At 42.0% G+C, this 15,800-nt stretch overlaps 2 protein-coding genes across 6 annotated transcripts; one reads left to right on the top strand and one right to left on the bottom strand.

Annotated features, from left to right (window-relative positions):
• Window positions 1-343: 343 nt before the first annotated feature.
• LOC129595494 (adenylosuccinate lyase-like) lies at window positions 344-7,450 on the bottom strand. The gene is made up of 13 exons (XM_055492518.1): window positions 7,295-7,450; window positions 7,157-7,232; window positions 6,887-7,067; window positions 5,701-6,413; window positions 5,191-5,435; window positions 4,672-4,875; window positions 4,539-4,583; window positions 4,373-4,452; window positions 3,167-3,382; window positions 2,962-3,052; window positions 2,029-2,246; window positions 1,180-1,537; window positions 344-612 (listed from the first exon to the last, which is right to left on the bottom strand). Exons 3-13 carry the CDS (start codon window positions 6,982-6,984, stop codon window positions 526-528), a joined length of 2,355 nt encoding a protein of 784 aa, XP_055348493.1. The 5' UTR covers window positions 6,985-7,067; window positions 7,157-7,232; window positions 7,295-7,450; the 3' UTR covers window positions 344-525.
• Window positions 7,451-9,459: 2,009 nt separating this feature from the next.
• LOC129595439 (uncharacterized) lies at window positions 9,460-15,482 on the top strand. Of its 5 annotated transcripts, XM_055492450.1 has the most exons (8): window positions 9,460-9,745; window positions 10,860-11,087; window positions 11,216-11,375; window positions 11,488-11,552; window positions 11,825-12,777; window positions 12,959-13,070; window positions 13,742-14,458; window positions 14,859-15,482. In XM_055492450.1, exons 4-8 carry the CDS (start codon window positions 11,548-11,550, stop codon window positions 14,980-14,982), a joined length of 1,911 nt encoding a protein of 636 aa, XP_055348425.1. In that variant the 5' UTR covers window positions 9,460-9,745; window positions 10,860-11,087; window positions 11,216-11,375; window positions 11,488-11,547; the 3' UTR covers window positions 14,983-15,482. The 5 variants fall into 5 exon arrangements, with proteins under 5 accessions (XP_055348425.1, XP_055348426.1, XP_055348423.1 ...); XM_055492451.1 differs by lacking the exon at window positions 10,860-11,087; XM_055492448.1 differs by lacking the exon at window positions 11,488-11,552 and having other exon boundaries at window positions 10,860-11,109.
• The last annotated feature ends 318 nt before the right edge of the window (window positions 15,483-15,800 follow it).

The following is a 15,800-nucleotide window of genomic DNA, read 5'->3' as shown; positions in this document are numbered from 1 at the left end:
TGTGCCGGTGATAAGGTGTTGTACAGCGTCATCTTCTGCGCGTTGCCATATATCCGCCACCGCGCGTAACACGTCACGGCACTCTAATCCACCATTCGTGTCGATTACGCTATATTCCCAGTATGTGTTCGCTGTTTTTAATGAACACCGTGTAATGATAAGTAATTCTATGAAGTATTCACACAGCAGTCACTGCAGGAAATCACCAAAAAATAATTATTTAAAAATATTATCCTTCTTAAATATTTAATTCGAAAACTAACCAGAAAATTATTATCGAAATATTATTACTGTTGTTTTGAAATAATTATTCCAAAAAAAGTCACCAACGAACTGTCAACTTTACTGCAGGATCGTTCGCTATAATCATGATACGAATTTCCACTTGAGCAACACAATTCCTTGAGCAAACCGGGTTAAAAACAGATTAAGACAAATACCCTTTCACAGTTAATATTATCAAAATTTAACACCACAACGTCCCAAAACTGGATACTGCTTCGAAATGAGAATGATGCGTCGCCATCACAAGTCCACCGTCGCGATGCCGGCCAGTGCCGACGTGTACTTCAGCAGCCGGGGACGGACTTCCGCATCCAAAAACTCCTCCACCTGCGCAGGAAAATATCACGTTAAAATACATACTATGCGTAATACAAAACGTTTACAAATTATTACCATATTTTTTATTATTTATATTCAACGCGAAAATTCTTTATCAAGCCGGTAGAAAAATAGGTTAACTCCCATACGACACTTCCCAGTATTCTTAAAATAGGTTAACTAGATTATTTCTGTCATTACGGGATCTTGTACTCGATCGCGTTTTCTTTAGTTTTTAGTAAAATTACAACGGCATTTTAAATTTAAATATTATTACTACTGACAAAAATTATCCGATTTCGTTGGAACGCCAACTCCACTAATATCTTCACCATCGTATCGTAGAACAGTGGCCATGTGGCGTGAAGCCCTCGGTACTGTACATTCACTACACTGGTCGTTATATCACATTTATGGGAACCATAGAATTAGAACACAGTAAATTAAAAGTAATTTGTTTTTCACTGCATAATGGTGTATTAATTCCGGAGAAAATTACTAATGAATATAAAATTTCCAATTTATTTTAACTGTTCTTTAATACGTTTTTCGGTAATTGCCCTGTGTTCTCCGTACCTGTTTATCGGCGCGTCCGGTGAAGAGCGTGGGATTCATGAGCTCGTCGAGCTCGTTGTGGATGTTGGCGAAGTAGGCGTCGGAGCGGATGCGCTGGAGCAAATCGTTGTCCTTGCCCTCCTGCTTGACGACGTTCCCGGCCAGCTGCGATAATTCCCGCAGTTTCTCGTGGCACTCCTGCCGATTCCCGCCGGCCTTCACGACGGCCATGATGATGTTCTCCGTGGCCATGAAGGGCAGTTCCGCGGCGATGCGCCGACTGATCACGTTCGGATAAACGACCAGGCCTTCGCAGATGTTCTGCAGCGTGATCAGCAACGCGTCCGCGATCAGAAACGCCTCCGGAATGCAAATAAGCCTGTGAAAAAAAAGGACAAATATTATTCTGCTTATTTACTCCATGCAGCTGAAATATCAGGCATAAACTCTGCCAAAACTAACATCACTCATTAAACAGCAACACTCAACCATTTTATTTACGGATCAACACTAAAATAATGAAATCATAATTTTTTACTAGAATGATACAGAAAAAAATCATTCTTATAGTAGCTATTTAAGTAACGCATATTCCTGTAATGGTTATAACTAATTACAGATACACCAGTAGAACTTTTAACTGGCCAGACAACCATAGAACGTTTTACAGATTAATGGGTCTGGTACAATTTAACCGGTGATGAAAATACCGAAAAACAGACTGGGTTTTCAGCAGCGCCATAAAAGTTTTTCTACGCGTTCGAAATGTAATAAAATCGTTCCGACTGAACAGCGTGTTATATTATTGGGAAAGTGGTTAAAACTGCACACATACGGTGTGATATTCCTCAGGATGACAACAGCGCTTACCGGTTGGCGCTGTCGTCCAGCGTGCGCTCCATCCACTGCACGGAGTGCGTCTGCAGCGCGTCGTTGACGAGCGTCATGAGGTGGCGCGCCAGACTGCAGCAGCGCTCGCTGCGCATCGGATTGCGCTTGTAGGGCATCGCGCTCGACCCGATCTGCTCCGCCTCGAAGGGCTCCTCCAGCTCCTTGAAACTGGCCAGCAGCCGGATGTCCGTGCAGATCTACACACCATTACACAACAAAATAATTTATATTTTCTACCTTCAAAAAATCCACCTATTATCCAATTTAACTAACTAAAGAAAACGGCTAATTATTTTCTTGAAATGACCAGCAGCCGGATGTCCGTGCAGATCTATAAATGATTAAAAATCAAAATAATCTATACTTTCTTCCTACAAGAAATCGACTCAATATTCCATTTAATTAAAAGGAAACGGCCAACTGTTTCTGGAAGCTGGCCGGCGGACGGATGTCCGTGCAGATCTACACACCATTACACAAACTTATTTATGTTCTCTCCCTTTAAAAAATCCACTTAATATCCAACTTAATTATTTAACTAAAACAAGGCTAATTATTTACTGAAACTGGCCAGCAGACGGATAAATAATACAATTTATAATAGTTACGTATGTAACACCGGCACTAAAATGCATATAAGATATTCATACATACGGCGATAAACAATTTCTTACCCCTGGTCTTCAATTAACTGATTTAAATTTTTTTTCTTACAAAACTATGAAATAAAATCCAATAAATGTATCAGCATCGATGGTGATTTAGATTTTTTCGCAACTGCTTTGCACATTGTTATCGAATTGACTTACATTTTTAATTTTTTATCAACGTATCATAACTTCAAAACTTTATTACGAAGAAATTCAAAAACATTTAATCACCATCTCAAGCGTTCAATCAACGCTACTGTACCTTATGGACGGTCGCTCCCAGTCCAGCCAACACCGACAGCACCTCCAAATCCTGTTTACGCGTGTATGTCTGCCCGCAAATGATAAAACACCTAAAACAAATTATCCCAAAAAATTACGGCACGTCCGTCGCCCTGTGCGCCACACCGAGCAAGAAAAGCTTTTTTAAAATTCACAATAAAATGCGAAATTCAGTGTGCGGTTACTTTTTGAAGCCGGCATAATCGCAGACGAGGACATCCAGCATGTGGGCCTTGTCGGCGTTGCCGAACAGCTGCACGAAGCTGGCCTGCGTCCCGGTGCTGCCTTTGACGCCGCGGAAGCGCAGATCGGACTTGATCCGTTCGAAATTATGCAGATCCATCACCAGATCGCCCGTCCACAGCGCCGCTCGCTTCCCCACCGTCGTCAACTGCGCTGGTCTACAACCGCAGCAAAAAAAGCTTGTGACTACCGTAAACAGCGGAACATGTACGAAAACCTCCTTCGTATTCAAGAAATATTACATCAAATTCGGACGATAGGATTCTGTAACATTCAGTGTCAAGACCCAAGACATGAACGACCCTTCAACAGCTCGGTTAATTAGTATTTTATTTAATTTTATGAATTAATACAGGTTTTGCGCTCCCATACATCCCTAGTCAGATTACAACTAAATGCATCAGAAATATTTTTATTCATTTCACAAGCAAGCTGAAAACTAAATAAGTTTTTCTATTTTTCTATTGATTTAATTTGTCAAGCTTCCACACAATCCCGGCGAGGCTAAATATACGAGTAAGCAAAATGATTTTTCTGAATTCCAAGCGAAATTAGAAACACACTGACTTTTATTATTATTTTATCAAAAACATGACACAAGGAAATCCTTTCATGAATGGAAATAGTTCGTCAACATTGAACTGCCCTTACACTACGTTCACATCCATAACTTTACCGACAACTGTGTATACTGTTCACAATCAGTAATTGATTTAATTTTATTTAATTTGATTGGTTACGCGTTCATATATTCAGAACTAAAAATAAGTAAACGTATACTATTTTCACTTTCATTCATTTCAAGGAGAAATTTCAAAAATTTGCTTTATTTTAATTTTCAAATTAATTTACGACGCTTCCATGCATCCACAGTGAGGTTACAAACAAATGAATTATTATGAATTTCATTCACCGAAAATAAAAATAATTTCGCTTTATTCAGAATTTAGTGATTTAATTTACATAAATCGCTTCTACACATGCTTGATGAATACAAAATCACCATATCAAGTTTTTAATTTAGCGTTTTGAAATTTACCACGGAAAACTGTACTTAAAAATATTTATTCAAAATCGCAAAAATTGCAAGACTTTTCGTGCCATGCTTTAATAGTTTAAAAATAGCTAAGAAAAAACGTATAACTTACTGCAGATGTGTGTATCCCAGAGTCGGCAACGCTTTGTAATCATCCGCAAATTTGCTCAGACGATCAATGCACCGTGCCAGCTAAATACAAGAAATACTTCACCAAATGCACGTAATTTCCATCAACAATCTGAATATTTTTAATGGATAATGGAAAAATAATTTACCTTGGGCAAGAGTATTTGCAGTCCATCGCGTATACAAATAAGATCCTGGCAAAATAAAAACACCGGTAAAATCAGTGCAAATTGATTGCGGAAATGATGGGCGAAGTGTTGATTGTTATGGTTAGAAGCGTACGGTATTGTCCGTCACGTAGCAGGAAGTGGCGCCCAGATGGATAATGCCCTCGGCCTTCTTGCACTCTTTTCCAAAAGCCCGCACATGCGCCATCACATCGTGCCGCACGCGCTTCTCCTCCGCCAACGCGAAGTCCCAGTCAATACGCTCCACATTCGCCTCCATTTCCGCTATCTGGTCTTCGGCAATATTCAAACCCAGTTTCTATACGATCCCCGAGAAACAGGTGAAACCATGTGTTTTTTTAAAACATTTTAACGTACGTCTGTTAGGAAAAATATTCGGCAGTATTAATTACATACCATAACATAAACACAAGCCACTGTACTACGTTGTTCTATTGCTATACGTATCGTCAATTCTAATGATAAATTGTTGCAAATTTGATCACAATAAAAATGAAAAAAAATCAGAGATTAAAAATTAAAACAGTGTATGTAAAATGCTGTGATAAATCAACGGGCATACGGTACCACAGAAAAAAGTTAAAAAAGCTCACTGGCAGCATTTGTACGGCACCTGTTGCGATTTGGCCAGCCAGACCCAGAGTTTCCTCCAGGTGATGATGCGTTTGCGCTCGCTGAAGTTGTAGCACATCTCCTCGCTGGCATAGCGCTGCGTCAACGGCGTCTGGTAGCGGGACTTCTCGCGGTCCTTCTCGTTCGTGGCCATGATGGATACTGGAGGGCTCTCCACTTTGTTCGTCGCCGGAAGATTCGCAGGGACAGCAACAGGAGCTTCCGGAATTGGCACAACTGCGTTCGCTGTAATAAATAACATAATAATAAGTACCAACACAATAAATAAATAGGATGTTGATGAAAGACAACTAAATAAATAACAACATAATAAATAACAATAAAAAAAACATATTTAATAACACACTGGTTCCATTTCCAAAATTCTACACTAGAATCTGACTTTGAGTTTTTCCAGTACACCGCAAAAATAGAGAAAAATTGATCGAAAATGGTGGAAAGAAAAAGCGGAAGATTTTACGTCAATACTCTAACACAATGCATCACTGACCTCTGACTGGCGTGATCTCTTTTAATATCCGCAGAAATTGGTCAACGAGGCTGGCGTCCTCCTCAAAATCCACATTGCTGAGGACACTATAATCGAGCGCCTTCTTCCTGGCCTCCGAAGCCACCACATGCGATACTTCGGGACGATTCAAAACGATCTGACAAAGCGCTAAATTTGCGGCCGCACCGAGCACAACGGGATGATCAGGCGCCAGCCCGCACGCCGCGCCTTTCGTCTGCGTCCAGGCTTCGTCGTATGATTTACGGCAGTTTTCCAGCAGAACATTGCGATTATCGCCGATGGCCACCTCTGCCAGATAACGGTAGAAGTCCCCTTTTAATTCCAAGTAGAAAATACTTTCGGTATCAGGGACACTGTCCAGGTGTTTGTCAAGGGACGTCAGCACCTTACGGCAAAAATCATTTAAACGCTTTTCCACTTTCTCGCGGTATTCCGTGACCATCTGCTGTTTAGCTAGGTCTCCTTCCAAAGCAGCTTCAATGGCGCTCAGAACTCTCCAGGAACAACGCAGTGCGTAAACAGCTTGCTTGTAGGCCACATTCATGAGAAATCGTCCCCTGGACTGCAGGTCCACCCCGATTTCCAGGACCTCGTCCATTTTGGCCGACATTTTAAAGTACAGACTATTCTCACCAAAAAAACGCGCGTCCTCCAATAACGAAGACATTACTACCAGCCGGGGATCCGGAGATCTGCATGCAAAAATCGCAGCGTGCATTATAATCAACTCCCTTTCATTTCGCTACAAAATGCCGTAAATCTTCCTGCTATCTTTAAATAGGTAATTTAAAATTTTATTGACCTAAGCTCACTCCTTTATTTAGGTCCTTTATTTTAACTTTCAAGAAAACAGGAATTTCTGTCGCGTTGGTCACGCACTAATATCTCTTGATAATAAAATGAAAATTATCAAAAATAATAAATGACGAATAAACGTAAAACGGATAACGTTACGTAATCGGTAATTCTGAATTAAAACGGTAATTTAAAATTAATTTAGTTACTGATGTATTTTCCACCGGTGCAGTCATTTCTGGCTTCGCTTCGGTCATATAGTACTAGTCGGAAGCGGCGCACGTCCCCAGATTTATTTTAATTTTTATTTTAAAAATTAAAACGTTAAAAAAATGAAAAACCTTCAACAGTTCAATTCACGTTTTCTTACCCTGGAATAGGGAAATTTATAGGAGACGCCGGTTTCAGGAGCGGAGAAAATCGGGATTCATCAAGCTCATCATCTTCTGACATCTGGATATGCTGCATTGTGCAGATCGTCGGTTGTTTCAGCGGGGAACGAGGAAGAACCCGATCCACTGGAATCACAGGGCGAATCACTCCCTGCACACCTACGGGACAATTCATCATTATTTAATGACAGGAATGATCGGAGAATATTTCTGTATCAAATGGTGGACGGTTGGGAATGGCTACACACCGAAAAGAGATTTAAAAAATGAATGAGATGCGGGAAACTCGTGTCAAGGTCTTCGACTGAACGACGCTCAAGCTCTCTACAAGCAAACGGTGGATTTAGTTCCTGCTGCTGCGGGACGGGAACAATCTTACGGCTTACAAGATTAAAGGGAATATCAGGGCTAATAAATGGGATAATTAAGACAAAATCCCGACGAGATACAAGGAAACTAGGAAATAGACCGTTTCTCCCTGGATCGACTAGAAAACTGCGCTGATCATCGCATGTTGCAGTCTCAGTCTCAGTCTGCTGCCGTGCTGCGTGCCGTGCGTGCCACCACGCGGATTAGGCCGAATGCCACCACGCGGATTAGGCCGAATGAGTGGTCGAGTCACGGCCAGTCACCGTGACTCGAGCGGTGTGTCTGGCAGCTGGCTGGATTGCGCACCAACCGCTTTTCAAGACTCAAGTTCAACTTTACTGTGTCGCTGTGCCGAGTCTGGGTCGGTTCCGAGCCGAGTTCAGCGAACGTTTGCGGTGATTAACCGGGAGTTTACTGGCTGCGCTGCATTTCTCTAGCATTGCTGCAAGTGGTTGCCATTAGAACGCGGCGGAAAGTGAGCCGCTCCTCGTTGAAGTGTTGCGATAACTGGCGAGTTATTCTTGTTACGCATACCTTCCGGTCTGACTAATGCCAGACATTGATACGAAGAAAATACAGTTTTCGCGATAATATGCCCAAAAAATAATAATTATTGTCATTTAATAAGAGAATAGTTTTTTGCATATTTTTTTCCCGTATCGCCATTGCATAATAGCCATCAGTAAAACACACTTTAATAAAATAACACTGCGAAGAAATAACCCAAAATTCAGAATTTTTTCACGGTTTTAGCGCACGACAATCGTCATTCAACTAAAACATTTTTTAAAAATGTTTTAATTTTTTTGTGCGTCAGCCGTTGCGTAACACACATCCAGGAAAAACAGTAAAATAAATTCAACAAAAAGATCACGAAATAAAATTCCAAAAAAAAATTAAATAATTCTTAAAATCATTCAACAATTTAAATTATATAATCCCAAAATTAATTAAAAAATTAGTAAAATATGAAGTTTTTCTCTTATCGTTACGCGCCGATAAGCGTCATTCAAATAACAGAACAAATAATTACATATTCCTTAATTTGAATGACGGTCACTAACCGGGAGCTTGTCGGCTGCGTTGCAGTTCGGTTGCAGTGTATTTAAACCGTAACAAGTGTCAGAGATTACAAAACGGCGGAAGCGAGCCGTTCCTCGTTAAAATTGTTGCAAGACTTGGTGAAATGTTACGCACAACTTCCGCTCCCACTAATATCAGGCATTACGCAGAAATATCAATTTAAATTTTTTCCCGATCGTAGGACGCCGATTATCGTCACTCAAAACAAAGAAAAATGTTCAATAATTTTTACTGCGTCAGCCTTGTGTTTTGCTTTGCCCGCCGAAAATTGGCAGACGTGACAGGGAAATTCTGGGAGTAGTCCGGAAACGGAAGACGGTAGTCAACAGTTTAACACTGCGGTGTACGAGGAATGCGCTGCTACGATCGGCTAACCATAAATATTTGATGATTAGCCGCTTTGACGAGTACGAGTACCAAATTTATTGTAACATCCAACGAAGGCGGAACCTGCGGAGCAGCAAGTGATATTTTAATCCAGAATACGGAAACAGTGCAAAATGCTTGGGCAGCACAACAATGCTTGGGAAATAAATTTGAAGGAACTAGGAAGGGGTACTGTGTTCAATGTCGCATGGTGAGTCTTCCCCTGTACTCTGGGTACCGTTACTTCCGTTCGGAATATCGCTTCATGGCTGCCTGTACGGTACTGGCACAGAGACTGGTAATATATAGAGAGGCCATGTCAATCGAATCACATGCAATGCAGCGTTCCGCTGTGCCGTTCAGGGTAAGACCCCTGTTTCGAACACGAAGATCATTGGCAAAAGTGCCACATTTTGGCTATGCGGATTGGCTACAATTTCGTCGATGCGCAATTGTGGTTGGTTACTCAAATGCTGCCAATCCGCACAGCCCTGTTTCGCTGTATGAATTGGCTGTGTTCGACCACATTTTGAGATACAACCGCCATTCGTGGGTGGTAGGCTAACGACAGGGGGTCTTACTCTGTACGGAAAACTGGATCACTTGCAAAGTATTGCGTGTCCTCTCTATGTATTACCAGTCTCTGTGGTACTGGCTCAGTCTGGCACTCTGGCTGTACCTAGCCTCTATGCACAGCCGTACTTTGCAGTTGCTTTATATTGTTTACAGTGCAGTATACAGTAGTACTGTAGTACAGTGGTAGTAAATACACAGCCCTCTGTTTTTCTAGAAGTCTACATTTACTACAGACAGTTCCAGTTTTGCGTTTTGACACTTGGGTGCTTGTAATTGTAACCAAAAAACCTAAAACTGCAAACTGAAAAGTTCATAAGAGTATAAATTTTACGTACTCATCCGTCCGCCTGACAGTGACTACCTATCACGATCAGTGTAGACTTATTCTCATAATATAAGTTTACTTGGATTGCTCATTGCCATCAATTTCACTACAGTCAATTGTAAGTAAGACTAAGTACGTAAAAATTTTCGCAAAAGAAGGAACCTTTGTAAAATTTTAAGCTTTCCAGAGAAAAAACTAAAAGGCGAGAATGCAAGAACATGCAAGAACCGAAGAGCGAATGAATGACATAAGAATTTTTTTAAACGTACCCTCCTGCTTCGCATTTTGCAGTTTACAGTGTGAGCGCTGTTTAAGCTCCCTGAGTTTTGAGAAATTCTGCATTCGTGACGATGATTCGTTTTATCTGTTTTTTTCTGCTTCAGTCTTAAATTTAAACTTTTGAATGTTTGAGAAATTCTTTCCTTCGTACTTCATCTAAATTCAGGGCAGCGCCTCGCTCCTGACTACTGAGCACTGAACCATTTATTTCTACAGGGTGGCCTCGCGCATTCGCGCTCGGCACGTTCGTACTGAAGAAGTCTATTAATTTTTAAAATTCCTAGGGTGATTAAAGAGAATTCCATTCAAAGAACTGTTTTTGTACAGATGATTAAAACTCATAAGTAACTTACTGCTTGCATAATAATTGTTATCTACGGTAATTTTGTCTAATGTGCTGTAATATTGTGCATAGGAAGCAGGTAGGTTTCTATGTATGTATCCGCAATATTGTCCGTGGTTACAATCGTAATGTTAAGTGCTGTACAGTATATATATTACTGAGCAGTACTCCCTTTTTCGAGTGCTCTTTACGTTTCCTATACTTAAGACTTGGTGGAGTTATCTTATGACCAATGGCCATTAAAACAAACAAAAATCAGGGGGCAAACCTGTGGAAAATATGAAATTTTTTTAGAACAAGCTTGACTAAAACTGACCACGCTTTGACGAAGTCCAAAAAAGGACGCAATAAATGCGTTTTAAACGGTAAATTGTATAAATAGATAAAGATAATAATATTCCATTATTCTCAGATTGTAAATTAATAACTAATAACCGAACTGAATATCGGTACATGATCGGGTGATACAAATTAAACCTGTTGAGTAAAGGCTTAATTAAATTGTCATTATTTGATTTTGGTATACCATTGTTTTAACCTTTATCTGTAAGAGTTTAATTTGTATTTTCCGACTATAACATTAACCGGCTCATGAACAGAAATGTTCTAGGAATACATGGTTCAACAGCGACCTGACCCCTCGATAGTTTAAAAGGATTTACGGACGACGTTACTAATTAAAGCCCTGATAAGGTTTTTATTGAGCCTTCATATGCATAAAATCGCTTTACGCAAAAGATTCCAAGCATTGGAATCTGCTTACTGCAGGGCGCGGAGTTGGCCACTCGCTATGTCCGGCTGACCTCTGGCTGCGCTGCATCCGTTATCAACCGGCGGCGTATATATGAACTAAACGATGCGTACCTATATTATATAAACGATTTCTAAAATACATGAATACTGAATTAACTACGACAACTTAAACTGGCTCGGCTAAAACTTTATATGAGTGGTCCGTTTTTACAGTTTGCCATTTGGTATCGTTACTTGAGTTGCCTAACTGCCTACCAGTAAAGACTACAAGCTTGTCCGGAAATTCGAAACTTAAATTAAAGCTACAGCTGGTGTGCACTGAGCGCCACGTTCCTGAGAAGTGGAACGACTGCCAATCTGCCACTGCACTAAAGTATTTACATGACGAATTCGAAACCTAAAACATATTTTACGGCTTTTATTTTCTTTTATAAATTTTACTTATCTTATTATTTTAAGTCCTCAATATTTATTTTTACATACAGATATGTTGATATTTGGCATTTACCAACCATGCCCCAGCCAAAAGCAATAACCAGCAGACAATGTGGTATGGCGCACCTATAATAACCTTTTACAAAAAAATTTTCAAATAGTCCGTAGTCTTCACTGCTGAGTGTGTTTCCCGTGGTGGTGTACTGTACACTGTACCGAGATTTTTTGGGGTATGGTTAACATTGAAAAATTAATAAAAATTGGCGTCGGGAACCTTCCCCATAATTAAATACAAAATTTCGACAATGCTGGTCTGGCCGACATAATCCGAATCGGAACTTATTGGAACGCAGTCCATAATATTATGCATTGCATTTTGTTTCTTAGGTGTATCGGTATGACTATGGAGCGTTTGCCCTTAGTGATGCCACAATTTCAGCCGATCTTGGCTGATGCCAACCAGATCAGTTACCGGAACACCGTGGCTGTTCACAATGCTGACAATAGCTGGTGGTTGGGATACCTCCAGGATATGGACGGCGACCAGGCCTTCATCCACTTTGACGCCAAAAACGTCACTGACCGCTGGGTGCACATGGGATGCGTCTGGCCGCTACAGTTCTACTGGGACGACAACCGGTTGACATCATCGCATTCGATCGGTATGCGAATCTATGCGGCACTTCGTGACGAAGATGACGGACCCTTTCAGTTTCGACCGGTCACGGTGGTGGACAGATTGCGTGGATGTGAGAAGATGTCGGAAGTGCTGTACGTCCAAACCCATGCAACCGCAGTCAATGGTAAGAGAGGCAGCGTTCGCCTGGCGCTGGTGCAGAACTGCCAAATTAGCAAACAGCTGCCGCCCGCTGATTCCCCGTTACTTCATCAATCCAGGCGCGGTCCGTTATGTTCCAAGTTCCTGGTGGCGTTTCCCGGCGCCCAGGCGCTTCTGAATGACGCCTCCGATAAATTTCGCATCATCATGCATTTTCGCAAACTATTTCTAATCCCACCGTTTTGTCGGTCGTTGTACTGCTGTGACGTTCACGCCGCCGGTCAATTTAAAATCGGCAAGCTTTTGGGCGAAGCAGCGGATCGCCAAGGGGAAGGGGGATTATATTACAGCGAGTGGAGCGATTGTCGCTTTCATCTGCGCATTGAACGGGATGGTTGTACGTTTGTTATTATGAGTCCGGCAATGGGCGCGGAGATGGCACAGCACATGAGGGGGACACTGACGGAAGTGCTGGAGACGCATCTGGCCAGTCGGGCGCATTTCCCATCGATCCGTTCCCGAAATCTAGATCACCATGGTCTGCATTCTTTGCACGACAAAGGTATCACTGCAGCGCGTAGACTAAAATAGTTTTGAGTATTTGACGGTTGTACTCTTTAGACTATAAGTATAAATAATCGACACATTTGTGTCATATAAATTGTATTCTGTGAGGCACAATCCTGTTATCGTTGCGACACCTTTGTTGTTCTTTAAGCTTGACTTTCGTTGTCGTCCCTCAGATGCGGAAATCGATCCAGTATGCACGGGAATGAACCTGTGTCACCTGCCGCCGTACCTTCAGAGCGAAATATTCCCCCATATGGACTTACATTCACAAATGCGAGCGAAACGGTACGAATACTAATACGTGGCACCATGGTTTATTCGTATGTAGTCACTGAGTTGGACCGAATCAAAATTTACCGTAAAGCGTAAGTTCTTAACCGTAAGTCTGCTTTTCAGAGAGGTGTTAATCATTCGGGGAAATCAAACGCTATAACTGTTATAGCGTTTGATTTCCCCGAATTAACACCTCTCTTCCTCTTCTTCTTCCTCTTCTTTCTATGTTAGGAGCATACGCTTTGTATGTTATAGCATCCGACCATTCCCCGACCACTGAGCAAACAACCAGTTACCTTAAATTTACGGGGCTTCAGGGACTATATATGTACAAAGTCACAGATCATGATGGCACGAAATACCATAATTATCCCAAAATTACAGTATTTAAGTTCTTAGTACAGGACTGACATTGTGACAGCTGGATTGCCGACTCAAGTATACCGATAGTTAGCCGTATAAATTACCATCTTCCTCTGATCAGCATCGAAAAGTACAAGTTCAGTGTAATGCCGGACAAAATTTAAGCGTTTCCGCCCGACCATGTAGCCATTAAACTGAATGACCAAGACCGCCTTTGCCCTTCAGCGACAAATCTATCTGCCTGATTCATGATAGTGACTGAAACGAAATGTGATTGTTGCTGTTTCGAAATTCTAATGGTAGATTTTTTGCTTTGACAGGGTATGCGCCTTGTGGCAGCTGCTGCTGAGTAGTCCCCGCCTGACCGAGCACATCAGCATCGCACTGGACAGCTGTGCCAGATATCATTCGGACAACAGCAGCAATTGTTTCCGTGCGGCATCGCTCTTGAACCGCACCATCAACACAACCACCGCAACTCTCACCGTACTGGGTGAATTCCTTCCCCACAACTTCCTGTTTCTAAGCGAAGTATTGCGGGCCATGAAGATTACGCTGCGCTTAATTGTTTTCAAAGACCATATTATCGCGGGTCGTGGAGGGAAGTGCGATCAGTACTCACTCTCCGCTCACCCGGCAACTAGCGTCATAACATCGTATAAGAACATTGGCGACTTCATTCTGCTACGTAACTGTCAAGTAGACCATCTTTTTAGTGAAACTATGTGGTACGTGTTTGAATGGTTTCGCCTGCCCCTGCCAGCGCATGAGAGGTCATTCAAGAGGAATCTTCTTAAGGATTATCAGGAACGGCGCGAACTCCCCATCGACCAGCTGCGCATTACTATTCCGCAGCTTCTGCTGCGCTGCGACGAAAGCGAAATGCTCATGGCCAGCCGCGTGATGTGCGCCCTGAACGACAACTTTCCGCCGGTCAAGGAAGATATGCTACAAAAGGTCACGGCTGTGCATGCCCGCTGGGTGCGCACCCTGTGCTATCCGGACGATTGGCAGGCGATTCGTAATTATCTCATTCTGTGAGTGCGTACCTCTACCGCTCTACGAGCAGCAGCCGGTAACATCCGGTAAAGATTTACTTATTTTTCAATATCAGTTTTTATGCCTGGCTATCTGACATCCATTGTGGCCCACGGCCCTTCTCTCGGGACGGAGAGCCGCGGTCTTCTCGTAAGAACCGGTTAATGTGTAGCAAATTTTCTCCGGTTATACTTCGGGGGCCATTCCTCTTTCGCGAATTTTTAAACTTCGGGGTCGGCATGAACCATGGACTTCTCGAACCGAACAGGCAGTCGGACAGTGTACTACCGTAATGTCAGTTATTTTATTGCTATATGAGACTGTACTCAGTGTCCGTTGGAACGTATTTTATTGTCGCGCGCTGTGGTTTAACTGTATTATAACTATTATTGTGCGCAGGTTCAGTCCATTCAACCTCACCGGCCGACCACAAAATTGGGTGAAAGTCGACCTGCGGCTGGTGAATGTCAGAACACTCTCCAGAATGGCCATTTACGGAATCGACGCAGTATTTCAAGTGTGATACTCTGCACCGTCGCAATCTCTCGCTCTGGACGGGGTACACATCGCAGTCCACATTACCAACAGTGCTGGAGAAATTCAGATCATTTGGACTGGCAACACATACACGCTGCATCAATTTTGGGAATAGTGGAAAGAGCAGAAAAGTTTAACACACGTTTAACAGTTGAAAGATTTAATGTTGTAAAAATTTGCTACATTTTCGATTATTGCTTAACACAGGTGAAGAAAATCGAGCCATTTTAGTTTGGCGGGGACAAAGCATGCGATGTCTGCGTGATAACTGGAACCAAACCTTGAATTCAGATATGTTGTGTCTACGGAAAGCATTGGGTACTTAGATTTTCTCTTAGATCTCATGAAGAACAGCCTATTTGGTTTTGAATTTGTTGATATTTGTTCTCATTCGTTTGATATGTCGGTTGATGTTTTTCGTTTGGAAAACTAGCAAGGTGCAAGCGTTAACAACAACAGGCCGATGGCCAGCTGGAAGTGGCTGTTTGAGTACAGATAAGTGCCTGGCTGCGCGCGCAATGTAGTTATATAAGTGTAACACTTTAATGGCGTCCACTGTATTATGATACTTCGTACTGTACTTCATTAAATAATGAAAACATAAAGTTTGGACACTACAGCATTTAATCTGAATTAAAATATCACCTGCTGCTCCGCAGGCTCCGCATTCGGTTGATGTTACAATAAATTTGGAGGTTCGGTCATCGCATTATGATACTTACTGTAGCCGTACAAATGAGATCTGTAGTGAAGATGTGCATCTCATTGGTGCTAGTGCAACCGGAAACATTTGAATGTGTACTT

This window comes from Paramacrobiotus metropolitanus, unplaced genomic scaffold (assembly GCF_019649055.1).
Source record: "Paramacrobiotus metropolitanus isolate TYO unplaced genomic scaffold, Prichtersi_v1.0 Parri_scaffold0000078, whole genome shotgun sequence".
NCBI classification, from domain to species: Eukaryota; Metazoa; Tardigrada; class Eutardigrada; order Parachela; family Macrobiotidae; genus Paramacrobiotus; species Paramacrobiotus metropolitanus.
Note: the sequence above shows the minus strand (reverse complement) of the source record. Positions and strands in the feature narration are given on the sequence as shown.